Source organism: Oncorhynchus tshawytscha, linkage group LG01 (genome assembly GCF_018296145.1).
Source record: "Oncorhynchus tshawytscha isolate Ot180627B linkage group LG01, Otsh_v2.0, whole genome shotgun sequence".
Taxonomy (NCBI): domain Eukaryota; kingdom Metazoa; phylum Chordata; class Actinopteri; order Salmoniformes; family Salmonidae; genus Oncorhynchus; species Oncorhynchus tshawytscha.
This window is the reverse complement of record NC_056429.1, coordinates 37,636,230-37,651,305: the sequence shown is the minus strand read 5'-3', so window position 1 is coordinate 37,651,305 and position 15,076 is coordinate 37,636,230. Positions and strand designations below refer to the sequence as shown.

The 15,076-nt window shown below is 41.0% G+C and overlaps 1 protein-coding gene across 2 annotated transcripts in view; it reads right to left on the bottom strand.

Moving 5' to 3' along the window:
- LOC112250259 (rhophilin-1) overlaps nucleotides 1–15,076 on the bottom strand; it is a 65,565-nt gene that overhangs the window by 33,741 nt on the left and 16,748 nt on the right. For both annotated transcript variants that reach the window (XR_006083272.1, XM_024420250.2), the window contains exons 4-9: nucleotides 9,684–9,812; nucleotides 4,488–4,563; nucleotides 4,295–4,372; nucleotides 3,873–3,997; nucleotides 1,771–1,937; nucleotides 1,284–1,471 (exon numbers count right to left, since the gene is read on the bottom strand). Coding sequence is in view for 1 of the 2 variants with exons in the window: in XM_024420250.2 (XP_024276018.1) it covers nucleotides 1,284–1,471; nucleotides 1,771–1,937; nucleotides 3,873–3,997; nucleotides 4,295–4,372; nucleotides 4,488–4,563; nucleotides 9,684–9,812 (763 nt within the window). In the remaining variant the exon portion in view is untranslated. The remainder of the gene's footprint in view (nucleotides 1–1,283; nucleotides 1,472–1,770; nucleotides 1,938–3,872; nucleotides 3,998–4,294; nucleotides 4,373–4,487; nucleotides 4,564–9,683; nucleotides 9,813–15,076) is intronic.

Sequence of the window (15,076 nt, the reverse complement as noted above, 5' to 3'; positions counted from 1 at the left end):
AACAGGACCGCAGAGTGCTGAAGAGCATAAAAATAGTCTCATCGGTTGCAACACTCACTACCAAGTTCCAAAATGCCTCTGGAAGCAAAGTCAGCACAAGAACTGTTTGTCGGGAGCTTCGTGAAATTGGTTTCCATGGCCGAGCAGCAGCACACAAGCCTACATCACCATACGCAATGCCAAGAGTCAACTGGAGTTGTGTAAAGCTTGAGTAGGAATTATTGTCTGGGGCTGTTTTTCATGGTTCGGGCTAGGTCCCTTAGATCCAGTGAAGGGAAATCTTAATGCTACAGCATACAATGATATTCTAGATGATTCTGTGCTTCCAAGCTTGTGGCAACAGTTTGGGGAAGGCCCTTTCCTATTTCAGCATGACAAAGCCCCCGTGCACAAAGTGAGGTCCATACAGAAATGGTTTATCAAGATTGGTGTGGAAGAACTTGACTGACCTGCACAGAGCCCTGACCTCAACGCCATCAAACTCTTTGGGATGAATTGGAATGCCGACTGCGAGCCAGGTCTCATCGACCAACATCGGTGCCCGACCTCACTAATACTCGTGGCTGAATGGAAGCAAGTCCCTGCAACAATGTTCCAACATCTAGTGGAAAGCCTTCCCAGAAGAGTGGAAGCTGTAATAGCAGCAAAGGGGGGACCAACTCCATATTAATGCCCATGATTTAGGAATGAGAGAGTCGACAAGTAGGTGTCCACATACTTTCGGTCATGTAGTATACCATGCCATACGGCTTTTCAGTCATGTAAAACTAGCCTACCACAATTACTTTTATTTAATGTTGTTCTCATTACTATTGTTGTAGTTAATATCATTACCACTACTACGAGTACTAGGCCTACTATTACTGTTAGTCTGACCATTGTTGTTATACAGCATGTCCTTTGACAATGTAAGTAATTTAACTTGCCATGTGAATTAAGTCTTGAGAGTGAGTGAGTGAGTGAGTGAGTGAGTGAGTGAGTGAGTGAGTGAGTGAGTGAGTGAGTGAGTGAGTGAGCGAGCGAAACATAGTCCTTAACCAGGGTTTGGGACATGGTCTGGAGCACCAATCTATACACATCTGTTATCTACACACGCGCATGTAGCCACACACAGACAGAGAGAGGGGGACAGAGAAAGAGAGTGAGGTGAACAGAAGAGAAGAGAACTCTTTAACAAGGGCACTGGATCAAGGTCATGAGCACCAGTGAAAAGAACATGTTGGCTATCTACACACACACACACACACACACACACACACACACACACACACAGGTCCCCTCACTCGTGCAGCCTCTTGAGCCACTTGTAGCTGGGAGGTGAAGTGTGTGTCCTGCATGGTGAGTGTGACCCTTTCGAACACACACTCCTGCACTTGGGCGATCATCAGCCGGACCAGCATGCATAGCGACGGGCCGCTCATATCCAGACTCGGAGCGTTGGAAAAGTTCTCCTTCAGGAAGTTAAATGCACCTAGACACACCCAGATTGTTTACAGTTTTATACAAAAAACAACTAGAAACGCAGAAAAAATGATGACAGTTGCATATGAAATGTATGATCTGCAGTTGTGTGAACTCCAACTGTGGTGTGTTAATGTGTAGAATCTCAGGCAATGGTATTTCCTCACCAGGGCCCCTTGTGGTTGTGTTCCTGTAATAGTAGTTTGTATGTGTGTGTGTGTGCGCATGCCTGCCATATGTGTGTGTGCCTGCCGTGTGTGTGTGTGTGTGTGTGTGTGTGTGTGTGTGTGTGCGCGCATTTAGGCCTACCTGCAGCTCTCTGGAAAGCGTCTATAGCCCTGTCTATGCCAGTTGCAGCAGAGCGGTCCTGTCTGGCTCCTATCTGTGTGTAGAGAGCTCCCACATTGAACAGCACACTTCCCTTCTCAAATGCCAATGCACGCTGGCATGACGGCACACCTGTCAGAGAGTCATACCTAGAGACAGTTAGGGGGGCATGAGAGAGAGAGAGAGAGAGAGAGAGAGAGGTGTTTAGAGTAATTCTAAACTTAAAAAACAAGAGTGAAGATTGGTGAGACAGTCATTCCTAACCTCCAAGGTTATTGTGTAAGAAAATAAAAAGGTTGAGTGGGTGTGCCTTCAGAAAGTATTCACAACCCTTGACTTTTTCCACATTTTGTTGTGCTACAGCCTGAATTTAAAATAGATTACATTTAGATTTTGTGTCACTGGCCTTAACACGATACCCGATAATGTCAAAGTAGAATTATGCTTTTAGAATTATTATTTTATTATTTACAAATGAAAGGCTGAAATGTCTTCAGTCAATAAGTATTCAACGCCTTTGTTATGGCAAGCCTAAATAAGTTCAGGAGTAAAAATGTGCTTAACAATAACACAAGTTCTTGTGTCTCGCAAAGAAGGGCACCTATTGGTAGAGAAAAAAGAAGAAAACAAAGCAGAGATTTAATATCCCTTTTAGCATGATGAAGTTATTCATTACAATTTGGATGGTGTATCATTTTGAACTCAGTTGCCCGGAGAGGATTTGTCCTGGGATATAAACATTGAGTAGTTATTTTACCTGAAATGCACAAGCTCCTCTACTCCGCCAATTAATCCACACATAAAACAGCCAACCGAATCGTTTCTAGTCATCTCTCCTCCTTCCATGCTTTTTCATCTTTGAACTTACATGGTGATATGGCATCTAAACTTCCATAGTATTACCACGACTACAGGTAAAACAGTTCGTCTTTCAATCACCCACGTGGGTATAAGCAATGAGGAGATGGCACGTGGGTACCTGTTTCTATAAACCAATGAGGAGATGGGAGAGGCAGGACTTTAAGCACGATTTGCGTCAGAAATAGAAAGGAGTTCTATTTTAGCCCTTGGCATCGCAGATACTTGTTGGCACGCGCAAGCAGTTTTTGTGCAATAATTGAATAACATGGATTTCTATATTTATTTTGCGACGCTCGCGCACGCGACGTGTCCAGTCTGGTCAGCATGTTCGAGTTGAATGACTATGATAAGAGAAAACTGAGGATGGATCAACATTGTAGTTACTCCACAATACTAACCTAAACTACAGAGTGAAAAGAGTACAGAATAAAAATGTGTTTGCAATAAGGTACTAAAGTAAAACAACAAAAAATGTGGCAAAGAAAATAACTATGTCCTGAATAAAAAAGTGTTATGTTTGGGGAAAATCCAACGCAGCATATCACAAAGTACAACTTCATATTTTCAAGCATGGTGGTGGCTGAATCATGTTATGGGTATGATTGTCATTGGCAAGGACTAGGGAGTATTTTAGGATAAAAAGTAAATGGAATAGAGCTAAGCACAGGCATAATTCTAGAGGAAAACCTGGTTCAGTCTGCTTCCCAACAGACACTGGGAGACAAATTCATCTTTCAGCAGGACAATAACCTAAAACACAAGGCCAAAATATACACTGTAGTTGCTTACCAAGACAATATTGAATGTTCCCTAGTGACAGTATTTAATTAAAATTGCCTTGAAAATATATGGCAAGACTTGAAAATGGCTGTCTAGCAATGATCAACAACCAACTTGTACAATCCAGGTGTGCAAAGCTCTTAGAGACACCCAGAAAGATGTGATTGTAACATGTATTGACTCAGGGGTGTGAATACTTCTCTGAAATTAGATATGTCTGTATTTCATTATCAATAAATTAGCAAACTTTACTAAAAACATGTTCTCACGTTGTCATTATGGGGTAGTGTGAGAAAATAATATATTTTATCAATAACATCAAAATGTGGAATAAGTCAAGGGTATGAATAAAGGAGAGGGGGAACCCAAAAAGGTTTCTGTGTGTGTGTGTCCTTTCTGAAGGCACTGTAAGTGAAGAGTTTGTGTGAGACTAAGAGTCTGACCAGTGGAAGTGGACTCCTAGTGTTCTGTGTGGGGGGAAGAACCTCTGGTCCAGATAGTACAGCTGGTTATAATACTCTACCAGGAGCTCCAAACCTGCCTCGTTACGACTGGGGGTACGCATGGCCTGATGATCACAGGGGCATATATTAGCACACACACTCAATTAAACAAATGATGACATGACTGTATAACAATACATTTACAAGCTATGTCAACAACATTAATATGTGAACACATTTACCAACTAAAACAATTGTTTATTCACAAAACAGTGTATAATATCGTTTACACACTCACAGTGTATAAATGATATGATACTCAGAATTATCAAACATTTAGCTGGCCAATTTATATTGTTAGTGATATAGCTAAAGCCACTAGGTGGCAGAGCTTTCCAAGAGCGGTTGACTTCTGTTCTAACCTGTCTGAGCTCCATAAACTCCTTGATTTCTTTCTCAAACAGAGAGCTGTCCTCCCTGTAGTGCTCACAGATATATTCCTGAGAGAGAAGGGCAGAGGACAGTCACTTCAACAGAGAGATCAGTCACTTCAAAACACACACAGAGACCGAGAGTGCGAGCGCGCAAGAGCGAGAGACATATTTTTCTCCTCACCTTGAGAGGAACAGTGAGGTCCACTTCCTTGGTCTCCTTCAGACCCAGTGGGATCATGGGAACATTGATGGCTTCACTGAAGGAGAGAGAAGAGAGATCAATATGTGTGTGAAAAGACACATCACATACCTCCACAGACAAACCCAAATCTGCCTCCCCCCACACCATCCCTATTATGACAGTAACCCCTCCTAACTGTTCCACCTCCCTCCCTGGTAATTCGTCGTTATTATCACTTTGATAATATTTTCACAAGTATGTGGTGAATTTAAAAAAAAACTCATTACAATACTCAGAACTGGTAATACTTGTAACCGGAACGGAGCGGGGGGTGGCTGCTGAAGTCAGGACTCTGTGCTGGCCAATCAAGTTCTTCCACAGATCTCAACAATCCATTTCTGTAAGGACCTGGCTTTGGCCACGGGGGCATTGCTGAATCATGCTGAAACAGGAAAGGGCCTTCTCCAAACTGTTGCCACAAAGTTGGAAGCACAGAATCGTCTAGAGTGTCATTGTATGCTGTAGCAATTAATATTTCCCTTCACTGGAACTAAGGGGCCTATCCCGAACCATGAAAAACAGCCCCAGACTATTACTCCTCCTCCAGCAAACTTTACAGTTGCCACTATGCATTGGGGCAGTTAGCATTCTCCTAGCATCTACAAAACTCAGATTTGTCGGGCGGACTGCCAGATAGTGAAGCGTGATTCATCACTCCAGAGAACGTGTTTCTACTGCTCCAGAGTCCAATGGCGGAGAGCTTTTACACCACCCCAGCAGACGCTTGGCCTTGCACATGCTGATCTTAGGCTCGTCTGTGGCTGCTCGGCCATGGAAACCCATTTCATTAAGCTTCCGACGAACAGTTCTTGTGCTGAGGTTGCTTCCAGAGGCAGTTTGAAACTTGGTAGTGAGTGTTGCAACCGAGGGCCGATGATTGTTACGTGCTTCAGCACACAGCGGCCCCATTATGTGAGCTTGTGTGGCCTACCACTTTACAGCGGAGCCGTTGTTGCTCCTAGACATTTCCACTTCAGAATAACAGCACTTACAGTTGCAGGGCAGACATTTGACAAACTGACTTTTTTGGAAAGGTGGCATCCTATGACGGTCTCACTTTGAAAGTCACTGAGCTCTTCAGTAAGGCCATTCTACAGCTAATGTTTGTCTATGGAGATTGCATGGCTGTGTGCTCAATTTTATAAACTTATCAGCAACAGGTGTGGCTGAAATAGCCGAATCCACAAATTTGAGGGCATGTCCACATACTTTTGTATATATTGTACTTTGAAGAACTAGTCAAAATTATTTTGTCAGACAGCTCTGCAGCATACTTAGGCAGGTTAGCCTAGCTAAAAAGCATGACTAAAGACTGTACAGTATGGTGAGCACAGATAACATTGTCTGGTTGGCTAACAAAATAATAATACTAATAATAAAAGTCAACTATACACAATTGAAATAGTATTTTTTCATAGCAATTTCCCATTTTTCTGTTGAGGTTTACAAAATGTGGACCTGACAGAGACAATGGAATCATTTTCAATGTTTTAGCAATCGAATGTTGGCTTTGGAATTCCTATTAAAAAGCTCTAAAATAATTTTAATGTCAATTTTTCATAATGCATTTCAAATGTTTTTTTACATTTTTTAATTTAAACCGAAATCCATGATTGTTTTTTTTACTAATGGAACCGAACCGGCCTCAAAAAGTACTAGTCGCTCAGCACTACTGTAACGCAGCCACTCATAGCTTTTAATTGTGCATACATTTTGTTTGTAGACATCTTTCATCACAAAACCATTGATCAAAAATATAAGTTTACTGTGAAATATATTGAGTACATTGGTTTAAAATCACCAAAACACAACAAATTACATCTTCTCAATTTAGTTACTCTAAGAACCAGTTAATCCAATAGAAAAACATTTAAGATACATATTTAAAAATTGCACTGTGAATGTATTATGCCACAGTATATTACGCTTTTATCACATTAGGCAATAACAGTGCCGTGTTCGAGACCACCTAAAGTGAGACCAATTCAAGACCAAGAGCATGACGAGAGAGTCCAAGACCAGAAAAATGCAAGTCCAATGATACCATGATTGTAATTTTGTCAATTCGCCACCATAATAAGAGTTCAAAATATCCAGTATTTCCGTGTTCTTATTTCAGAAGATAATATGGATTCTTTAGACATACATGCGGTGGGCAAAATACATGCGGTGGGCAAATAGAGCCACTCTACAAATTATTACCCACCAAAACAGTGGGGAACAATGCGGGCCTTCTATGCCTTCAGAGAAGGGCTAAGGAATTATAAAATCACTATAATAATTCTAAATCTATTCTTACTTTCAATGATAGCAATTAAAAAAATAAAATAAAAATAAATTGCTTCAGTTTTTGTTGGAAAGGAAAGAGTTAACGCTGCAGAGAAAATAAATATCCAATCAGGATTTTTCTTTGGTGGTCTCTGGGGAGATAAATCTAGCTAGCCAAGTCAGCCATTGGCTCGACCATCAGAAGCTAGATGGAAGGCCTCTGCCATTCAACTATATTAGGGCAAAAAAATTGGAGTGACAGTGGAATCAACCAATCACATTTTGACTTGTAATAAGTGGGAAAGTTTTTACAAAAACTTCTGCCTTCTAGAAGGCCAACAGGTCACTGTGCAACAACTTTTGTTTTAGGCTAATTTGCAGCAGTTGTTATCGAAGAGGATGTTGTTGCTAAATTTGTTAGTTCCTCCCTTTTAAATAATAACTTTCAACGAGATGTTTCAAATGATCTGGTGAGTGGAACTGTGTTTGTTATTGCAGCTTGCTTGCTGTTAGATATCTCTTTCAAAATACCTGAAACAGTGTTGTATTTAAACTTTAGATCACCGGTTACTGTGTGTGCTAAATGTGAAATGTTCTATGCAATGGGAAGTAATAAATTGTACATTTCGATTTGGAAATGCTTAGCCTAATGGTTGTGTTTTTGTATTCATATGATTGGGACTTCCTGACTTATGTCCACTAAATTGGATTGCTTATCCTTTAACATCCTGCTGTGTTTGACTGCTGTCTTTCAAATCGGCCCTATGCAGTGGTGTCTGGAGAAGGGAGTATACTCAAATTTTGCCAAGAATTCCCAAATGGCCGCCTGAAGGAAAGGCATTTATGAGTTTTCCTAGAGATTTTCACTTTCAAATTCACTTTTATTTTTTACATTTATTTTTATAAATATATGTTATGTTCTAAACACAAAAATGCTTAAACCACAGATCATTTTAAAGTTTTTGGAAAAATATACATTTTTTGGGGGGTGTTATTGTCCTTTAAAGAGAAGTGTATCTATATTTCCATGTCTAACAATTGTATTTATCATCGACATGTATAATGAGTATTTCTGTAAAATGATGTGGCTCTCTGCAATATCACCGGATGTTTTTGAAACTAGTGAACATTACGCGCCAATGTATACTGAGATTTTATATAAATATGCACTTTATCGAACAACATATGTATTGTGTAACATGAAGTTCTATGACTGTCATCTGATGAAGATCAAAGGTTAGTGATTCATTTGATCTATATTTGCTTTTTGTGACTCTTCTCTTTGGCTGGAAAAATGGCAGATTTTTTCTGTGACTTGGCGGTGACCTAACAATCGTTTGTGGTGCTTTCGCTGTAAAGCCTATTTGAAATTGGACACTTTGGTGGGATTAACAACAAGATTACCTTTTAAAAATGGTATATGATACATGTATGTTTGAGGAATTTTAATTATGAGATTTCTGTTGTTTGAATTTGGTGCTCTGCACTGTCACTGGCTGTTGTCATATCAATCTCGCAGCCCTAAAGTTAATTGTTTATGGTTCATTGAACTAGCATGGGAAACAGTGTTTAAACCCTTTACAATTAAGATCTGAAGTTATTTGGATTTTTACCCATTATCTTTGACAGGGTCCTGAAAAAGGGACGTTTCTTTTTTTGCTGAGTTTAGTACCGGGACAAACCCCTTTGCCTCCAGAACAGCCGGAATTCTTCAGGGCATGTATTCTGAGGTGTGGCATTGAAACTTTCCTCAACTGGTATCAAGGGACCTAACTTGTGCCAGGAAAACATTCAACACCACCACAACCAGCCTGTACCGTTGACACCAGGCATGATGGGGCCATGGACTAATGCTGCTAACGCCAAATCCTGACTCTGGCATCAGCATGATGTAACAGGAACCAGGATTTGTCGGTCCAGGGAATGTTTTTCAACTCAATTGTCCAGTGTTGGTGATCGCGTGCGCCCCGGAGCCGCTTCTTCTTGTTTTTAGATGATACAAGTGGAACCCATTGTAGTCATCTCCTGCAACAGCCCATCCTTGACAAGGACCAACAACTTGTGTGTTCCCGAGATGCCGTTCTGCACACCACTGTTGTACTGTGTCGTTATTTACCTGTTTGGGGTCCGCCTGTTAGCTTGCATGATTCTTGCCATTCTCCTTCGACCCCTCATCAACTAGCTGTTTTTGCCCACAGGACTATCGCTGACGGGATGTTTTTAGTTTGTCGCACCGTTCTCTAGACACTGTCGTGCGTGAAAATCTTAGGGGGCAGGCCGTTTGAGACACTGGAACCGGCGTGCCTAGCACCAACAATCATAAAATATATATATAGTTTAACCTTTATTTAACTAGGCAAGACATACCATGCTCAAAGTCACTTGTTTTTCCCATTCTAACGTTCAATTGAACAGCAATTAATAGCAGTCGGATTAAGAAATAGTAAAATGTCCTAAGAATAGAAAAATATAATGTGAGCATTGTATTGTGAAAGGCAATTACTTTATATGAACATGTATTGCAATGCGAAACATGTATTCCTTGATGAAACACTTACGTTTGGTGAAAAAGTGACTGATTGTGTGTTAGTCAATTGAAAATGTGCTTAGTTTTGAAACGACTACCTTTTTGATGGTCTGTTTTGTACTAAGAGTTGTGAAAATTGCACCAAAGCGACTGAACAAAAACTGTAATGAGTCTAAATCAAAGGATTTGCACCACTTGTGACCCTGAGCTTCAGCTGGGCTGGATTACTAGCGCCTCATTACTAGCATACCAGGCCACTCTCATTAGGCTATAATTAAAGCAAATAGGCCATCGGCGCATTGAGTGTTCACACCCTCCACCTCAGTGTGTGTGTGTGTTACCTCTCTGTCTGGTAGACCTCCATACTGCTGTTGAGCTCCTCCAGTTCTTCCTTCAGTAGCTGCAGGTTGGAGTTGACAAAGCTCAGCTCTAGAGCCACAGTCTCCTTCACTTTGTTGTTAGTGGTGGCTCTGCAACACACAAATACATTCATATGAGACACCCTACCTGAAATAGGATGTACTAACAAGACCACGAGTCGCTCTTCATCGTCACCTTGTGATCTTTATCCAGCTCAATCCAGTTCGACATAGTTCTGAATGGATGTACAGTAGCTCATACATCCTGTATTTACTGAGAAAAGGGCCTACTTCTACTTCACTTTCTGGGGCCCCAAGCAGTTTGGGACATAACACAGCACACTACACTACTATTACCCCCAATACACACAGTCAAGAGGAACCCACTCAACCCAATTCTGTGGTAACTCGGGGAGATAGCTATTTTTTTTCCAAAAGAGTATTAGGAATCAACAAGAGTGAGTTAAACACATCTACTACAGGTGACTTGTCCCCTAATTATAAGGTTATCAATAACATTTAAACAACCCCCGTCCTTACACACACACACACACCTTGAAGCACGCATCTGTGACTCTTTCCCCCTGCCCCCACAGGCTAATCCCACATCAGACCTCCTACCCTCCTCACCCCACCCCAAAAACATGCACGTCTCTCTCTCTCCAGGACAAGCCAGTTTCAATCTGATTATGGTTAGCTTTAAAGGCTTGCCATGTATCCCACTTCTCTCTCTCTCTCTCTCTCTCTCACACACACACACACGATCTACAACAGAGGGAAAAGAAACAACCAAGTATTGCTGCTAAACTGTCTGATACCACCAGTGTATAATATGTGACTCACTCAACAGACACACAACTGTTATTTTACTCTAGGAAAAATATAAGGGCCTGTGTGTGCTCATCACTTCAGTTAAGTCACGGTCACACCACCCCCAGTAAAATCCCCTGTACTGCTCGGACTTCCAGTAACGAACTGAGTGATGTCATCCCCTATAGGATTAGACTAGTTACTGTCGCTCGCAGTCTTCCTCACTAGAATTCCTTTCCCAAAGTAGATAACACACTGGCCTGTTGCACCAGCATGACAGCACATAATATGAAGCTCGAATGAGATTAGAGCTGACCCCAATTATTCGACTTGTCTACAGGCTGTTGGTCGACCAAGATGGTTTTTAATCGAGCAGTAGCAAATAAATAAATAAAATACACCCCCCCCCAATTCGGAAAGTGTTCAGACCCCTTGACTTGTTCCACATTTTGTCACATTACCCTTGTTCTAAAATTGATTCTTACTTTTTTTCCCTCAATCTACACACAATGCCAAAGCAAAAATGGATTTGAAATGTTTGCACATTTATTAAAAATAAAACTGAAATATCAGATTTACATAAGTATTCAGTCCCTTTACTCAGTACATTGTTGAAGCACCTTTGGCAGCAATTACAGCCTCGAGTCTTCTTGGGTATGACTTTACAAGCTTGGCACACCTGTATTTGGGGAGTTCCTCCCATTCTTCTCTGCAGATCCTCTCAAACTCTGTCAGGTTGGATGGGGAGCGTCGCTGCACAGCTATTTTCAAGTCTCTCCAGAGATGTTCGATCGGGTTCAAATCCGGGCACTTTCTGGGCCACACAAGGACATTGACACTTGTCCCGAAGCCACTCCTGTGTTCTCTTGGCTGTGTTGTTAGGGTCGTTGTTGTCCTGTTGGAAGGAGTCCCTGTCGCTGAAAAACATCCCCATAGCATGATGCTGCCACACCATTCTTCACTGTACGGATGGTGCCAGGTTTTGTCCAGACATGACGCTTGCCATTCAGACCAAAAAAGTTGAAATTAAGATTATCAGACCATGGAATCCTGTTTCTCATGGTCTGAGAGTCCTTTAGGTGCCTTTGGCAAACCTCAAGCAGCTGTCATGAGCCTTTTACTGAGGATTGGCTTCCGTCTGGCCACTCCACCATAACAGCCTGATTGATGGAGTGCTCCAGAGATGGTTGTCCTTCTGGAAGGTTCTCCCATCTCCACAGAGGAACTATGGAGTGCTGTCAGAGTGAACATTGGGTTCTCCATCATCCCCCTGACCAAGGCCCTTCTCCCCCGATTGATCAGTTCGGCCGGGTGGCCAGCTCTAGGAAGAGTCTTGGTGGTTCCAAACGTCTTCCATTTAAGAATGATGGAGGTCATTGTTCTTGGGGACATTCAATGCTGCAGAAATGTTTTGGTACCCTCCCCAGATCTGTGCCGACAATCCTGTCTCGGAGCTCTACGGACAATTCCTTCAACCTCATGGCTTGGTTTTTGCTGTCAACTATGGGACCTTACATGGACAGTTGATTTGGAAAGGCACACAAGTCCAATCAATTGAATTTACCACAGAAGATGATCAATGGAAACAGGATGCACCGGAGCTCAATTTAGTCTCATAGCAACGTGTCTGAATACTTATGTAAATGTATTTTTTAAATTTGTAATACATTTGCAAAAATGTCTAAACCTGTTCTTGATTTTTAATTATGGGGTATAGTGTATAGATTGATTCTTTTATTTAATACATTTTAGATTAAGGCTGTAACTTAACAAAATGTGGAAAAAGTCAAGGGGTCTGAACTTTCCAAATGCACTGTTTAAGAGGGGTGTCTCGTGTGCCATAAAGTACCAGTCAAAAGTTGACAGACACACCCAGTCAAGGATTTCTTATTTTCTACATCGTAGAATAATAGTGAAGACATCAAACGCAAACCATATGGGATGACGTATCACTGCAGAATGCTGTGGTAGCCATGCTGGTTAAGTGTGCCTTGAATTCTAAATAAATCACAGAAAGTGTCACCAACAAAGCACCCCCACACCTCGACCATGAAGGCCCGATTCACGCAGTCTCCTCTGAACAGTTGATGTTGAGATGTCTGTTACTTGACCTCTGAAACATTTATCTGGGCTGCAATCTGAGGTGTAGTTAACTCGAATGAACTTATCCTCTGCAGTCTTCCTTTCCTGTGGCGGTCCTCATGAGTCAGTTTCATCATAGCGCTTAATTGTTTTTGACTGCACTTGAAGAAACGTTCAATGTTCTTGACATTTTCCATACTGACTGACCTTCATGTCTCAAAGTAATGGACTGTCGTTTCTCTTTGCTTATTTGAGCTGTTCTTGCCACAATATGGACTTGATCTTCTGTATACCACCCCTACCTTGTCACCACAACTGATTGGCTCAAATGCATTAAGGAAATAAATTCCACAAATTAACTTTTAACAAGGCACATCTGTTAATCGAAATGCATTACAGGTGACTACCTCATGAAGCTGATTGAGAGAATGCCAAGAGTGTGCAAAGCTCATCAAGGCAAAGGGTTGCTACTTTGAAGAATCTCAAATATATTTAGATTTTGTTTAGCACTTTTTGGTTACTACATGATTCCCATGTGTTATTTCATAGTTTTGATGTTGTCGCTAATATTCTAGAATGTAAAAAAAAAAAAGTAAAATAAGAAATGTTTGCAGAGCGCACAACTTATGCTAGACTTGGATTATTTAATTTACGAGTTTTGTTAATTTAGTAGTCTTTTGTTTGGAGCGCTCCTGTCAATGTTGAGTAAGGACACGCACGCATAGAAGTAGGCCTATAAATGCCCATTTGGGGATCTGATAGTATTTCTGATTGACTTAATTAATGCACCACCACTAATGAGCTGTGGAACTTCTCAAAGTAATGTTTTCTTCACCTCAAACAGCAAGCCTGTTTTTAAATCCATTGTGAATGACAATTCCTCAATGCAGTCAAAAAATCTTTCCAGCTCTCTCCCTTGCGATAACCACTCAGCGTGAAAGGGAAAAATGTCATGCTCTGATCCAGTGGAAATGTCATAAAATAGGCCTACTCACTGGCACGGAAACTGGGGCCCAGAATATGTTATACAATTTTGCAAGGAGCTTCAGGTCAGACTGAAGTTAATATTTGATACAATGTTTCAAGTTTGTTGCAGACAAACCATATATAGGATATTTCATTTTTTTCAGGATATGTTCTACCTGCAGGCAGCAATGTTTTTATTTGTTGGTTTTATAGGGTATTTTTACATAGTTGGCAATGGAAATAAAGTTACTTTTCAGGTTTATCATTTAGATTTGGATAGAATTTTGATTAACCACGACAATGATTTTGAGAAGACATTATTATAAATTAAATTAAACGGTTCCATGAAAATGTGCAAATGAAAACCATAACTGGGACGAAGATCAGTAGAAATGGTAAGCTACATTGGCTCCTTGTGTAGCCTATTACCGGCAACTTCAGGAGAGTAATGGCAGTTGGAGCAGGATGAGGATGGTATCTTGATCTCTGGCTCCCTTGAGTCATTTGAGTCTTATTTCATCAAACAGTGAACTTAAAGCATCAGACAAGCTCAATGCATATTTAGATGATTATATATGGAAAAATATGTATATATTTGCATATAGTTGATTATATATGGAAAAATAAATTGGTCGAAAGGACAGATGACTTTAGTTCAACAGTTTTTTTTGTTTATGTCTGGGATATCCCGACACACACGTTTGTCCGACTGGCATTGAAACGTAGTTTCCTGCATGATGCCAAAATATTATGTGTTAACCCACTGAACTAAAGCCTGGTCTTCCAATGACAATCAGCAATGAGATTCCTACAACAGCTGCCCTCCCTGGGAATCCTTCTTTCTGCCTGGGAATGGAAAGGGAAAGATGCAGCAGCGGGACACAAAGCCTGTTGATTGGTGGCTGACTGGGGGTCTATTTGTCTCTGTGACCTAGTCCCAAAAATGGGGGAAGGGCTTGGTGTTGCTGGTGGGTGTTATTACCCCCATCCCCTAGTACTGCCTTTTTAATGGTTCTCTCTCTCAAGCCAAGCTGCATATTCGCAAGTACGACAATGTGATTCATGTCCTAGCCTGAATCAACAATGTTGACCATGACTCGACTATAAAAACACGGGTGAACAGGATACAGGGTGCATGAAATATCTACTAATTCGATGACTAATCTTAATCTTACTTGCCATCTTTCTCAAAACCTAATTACGTCGGGCAAGAAAGAAAAATAGTAAGAGGGAGGGTTGACACACAAACAGGGGAGGAATGGTTCTTTCAACTAGCTTGATGTTGTTCTAGGTGTTTATCTTATTAGATAATGACTCAGCCAAACAGACCACTAAAACAGAAGAATAAAGCACACCGCTATAAGTACGTCCTACTTATCATCATCTCCTCCTCTCAGATTAATATGTATGTTAAAGAGAGACAGTGTCCTATTATACCACTCAGACCAATCCAATACACCATGTCCTTCAGTGGCTCAAACACTACTAATAAGTGTAGGATAAACTTGATGAAATAA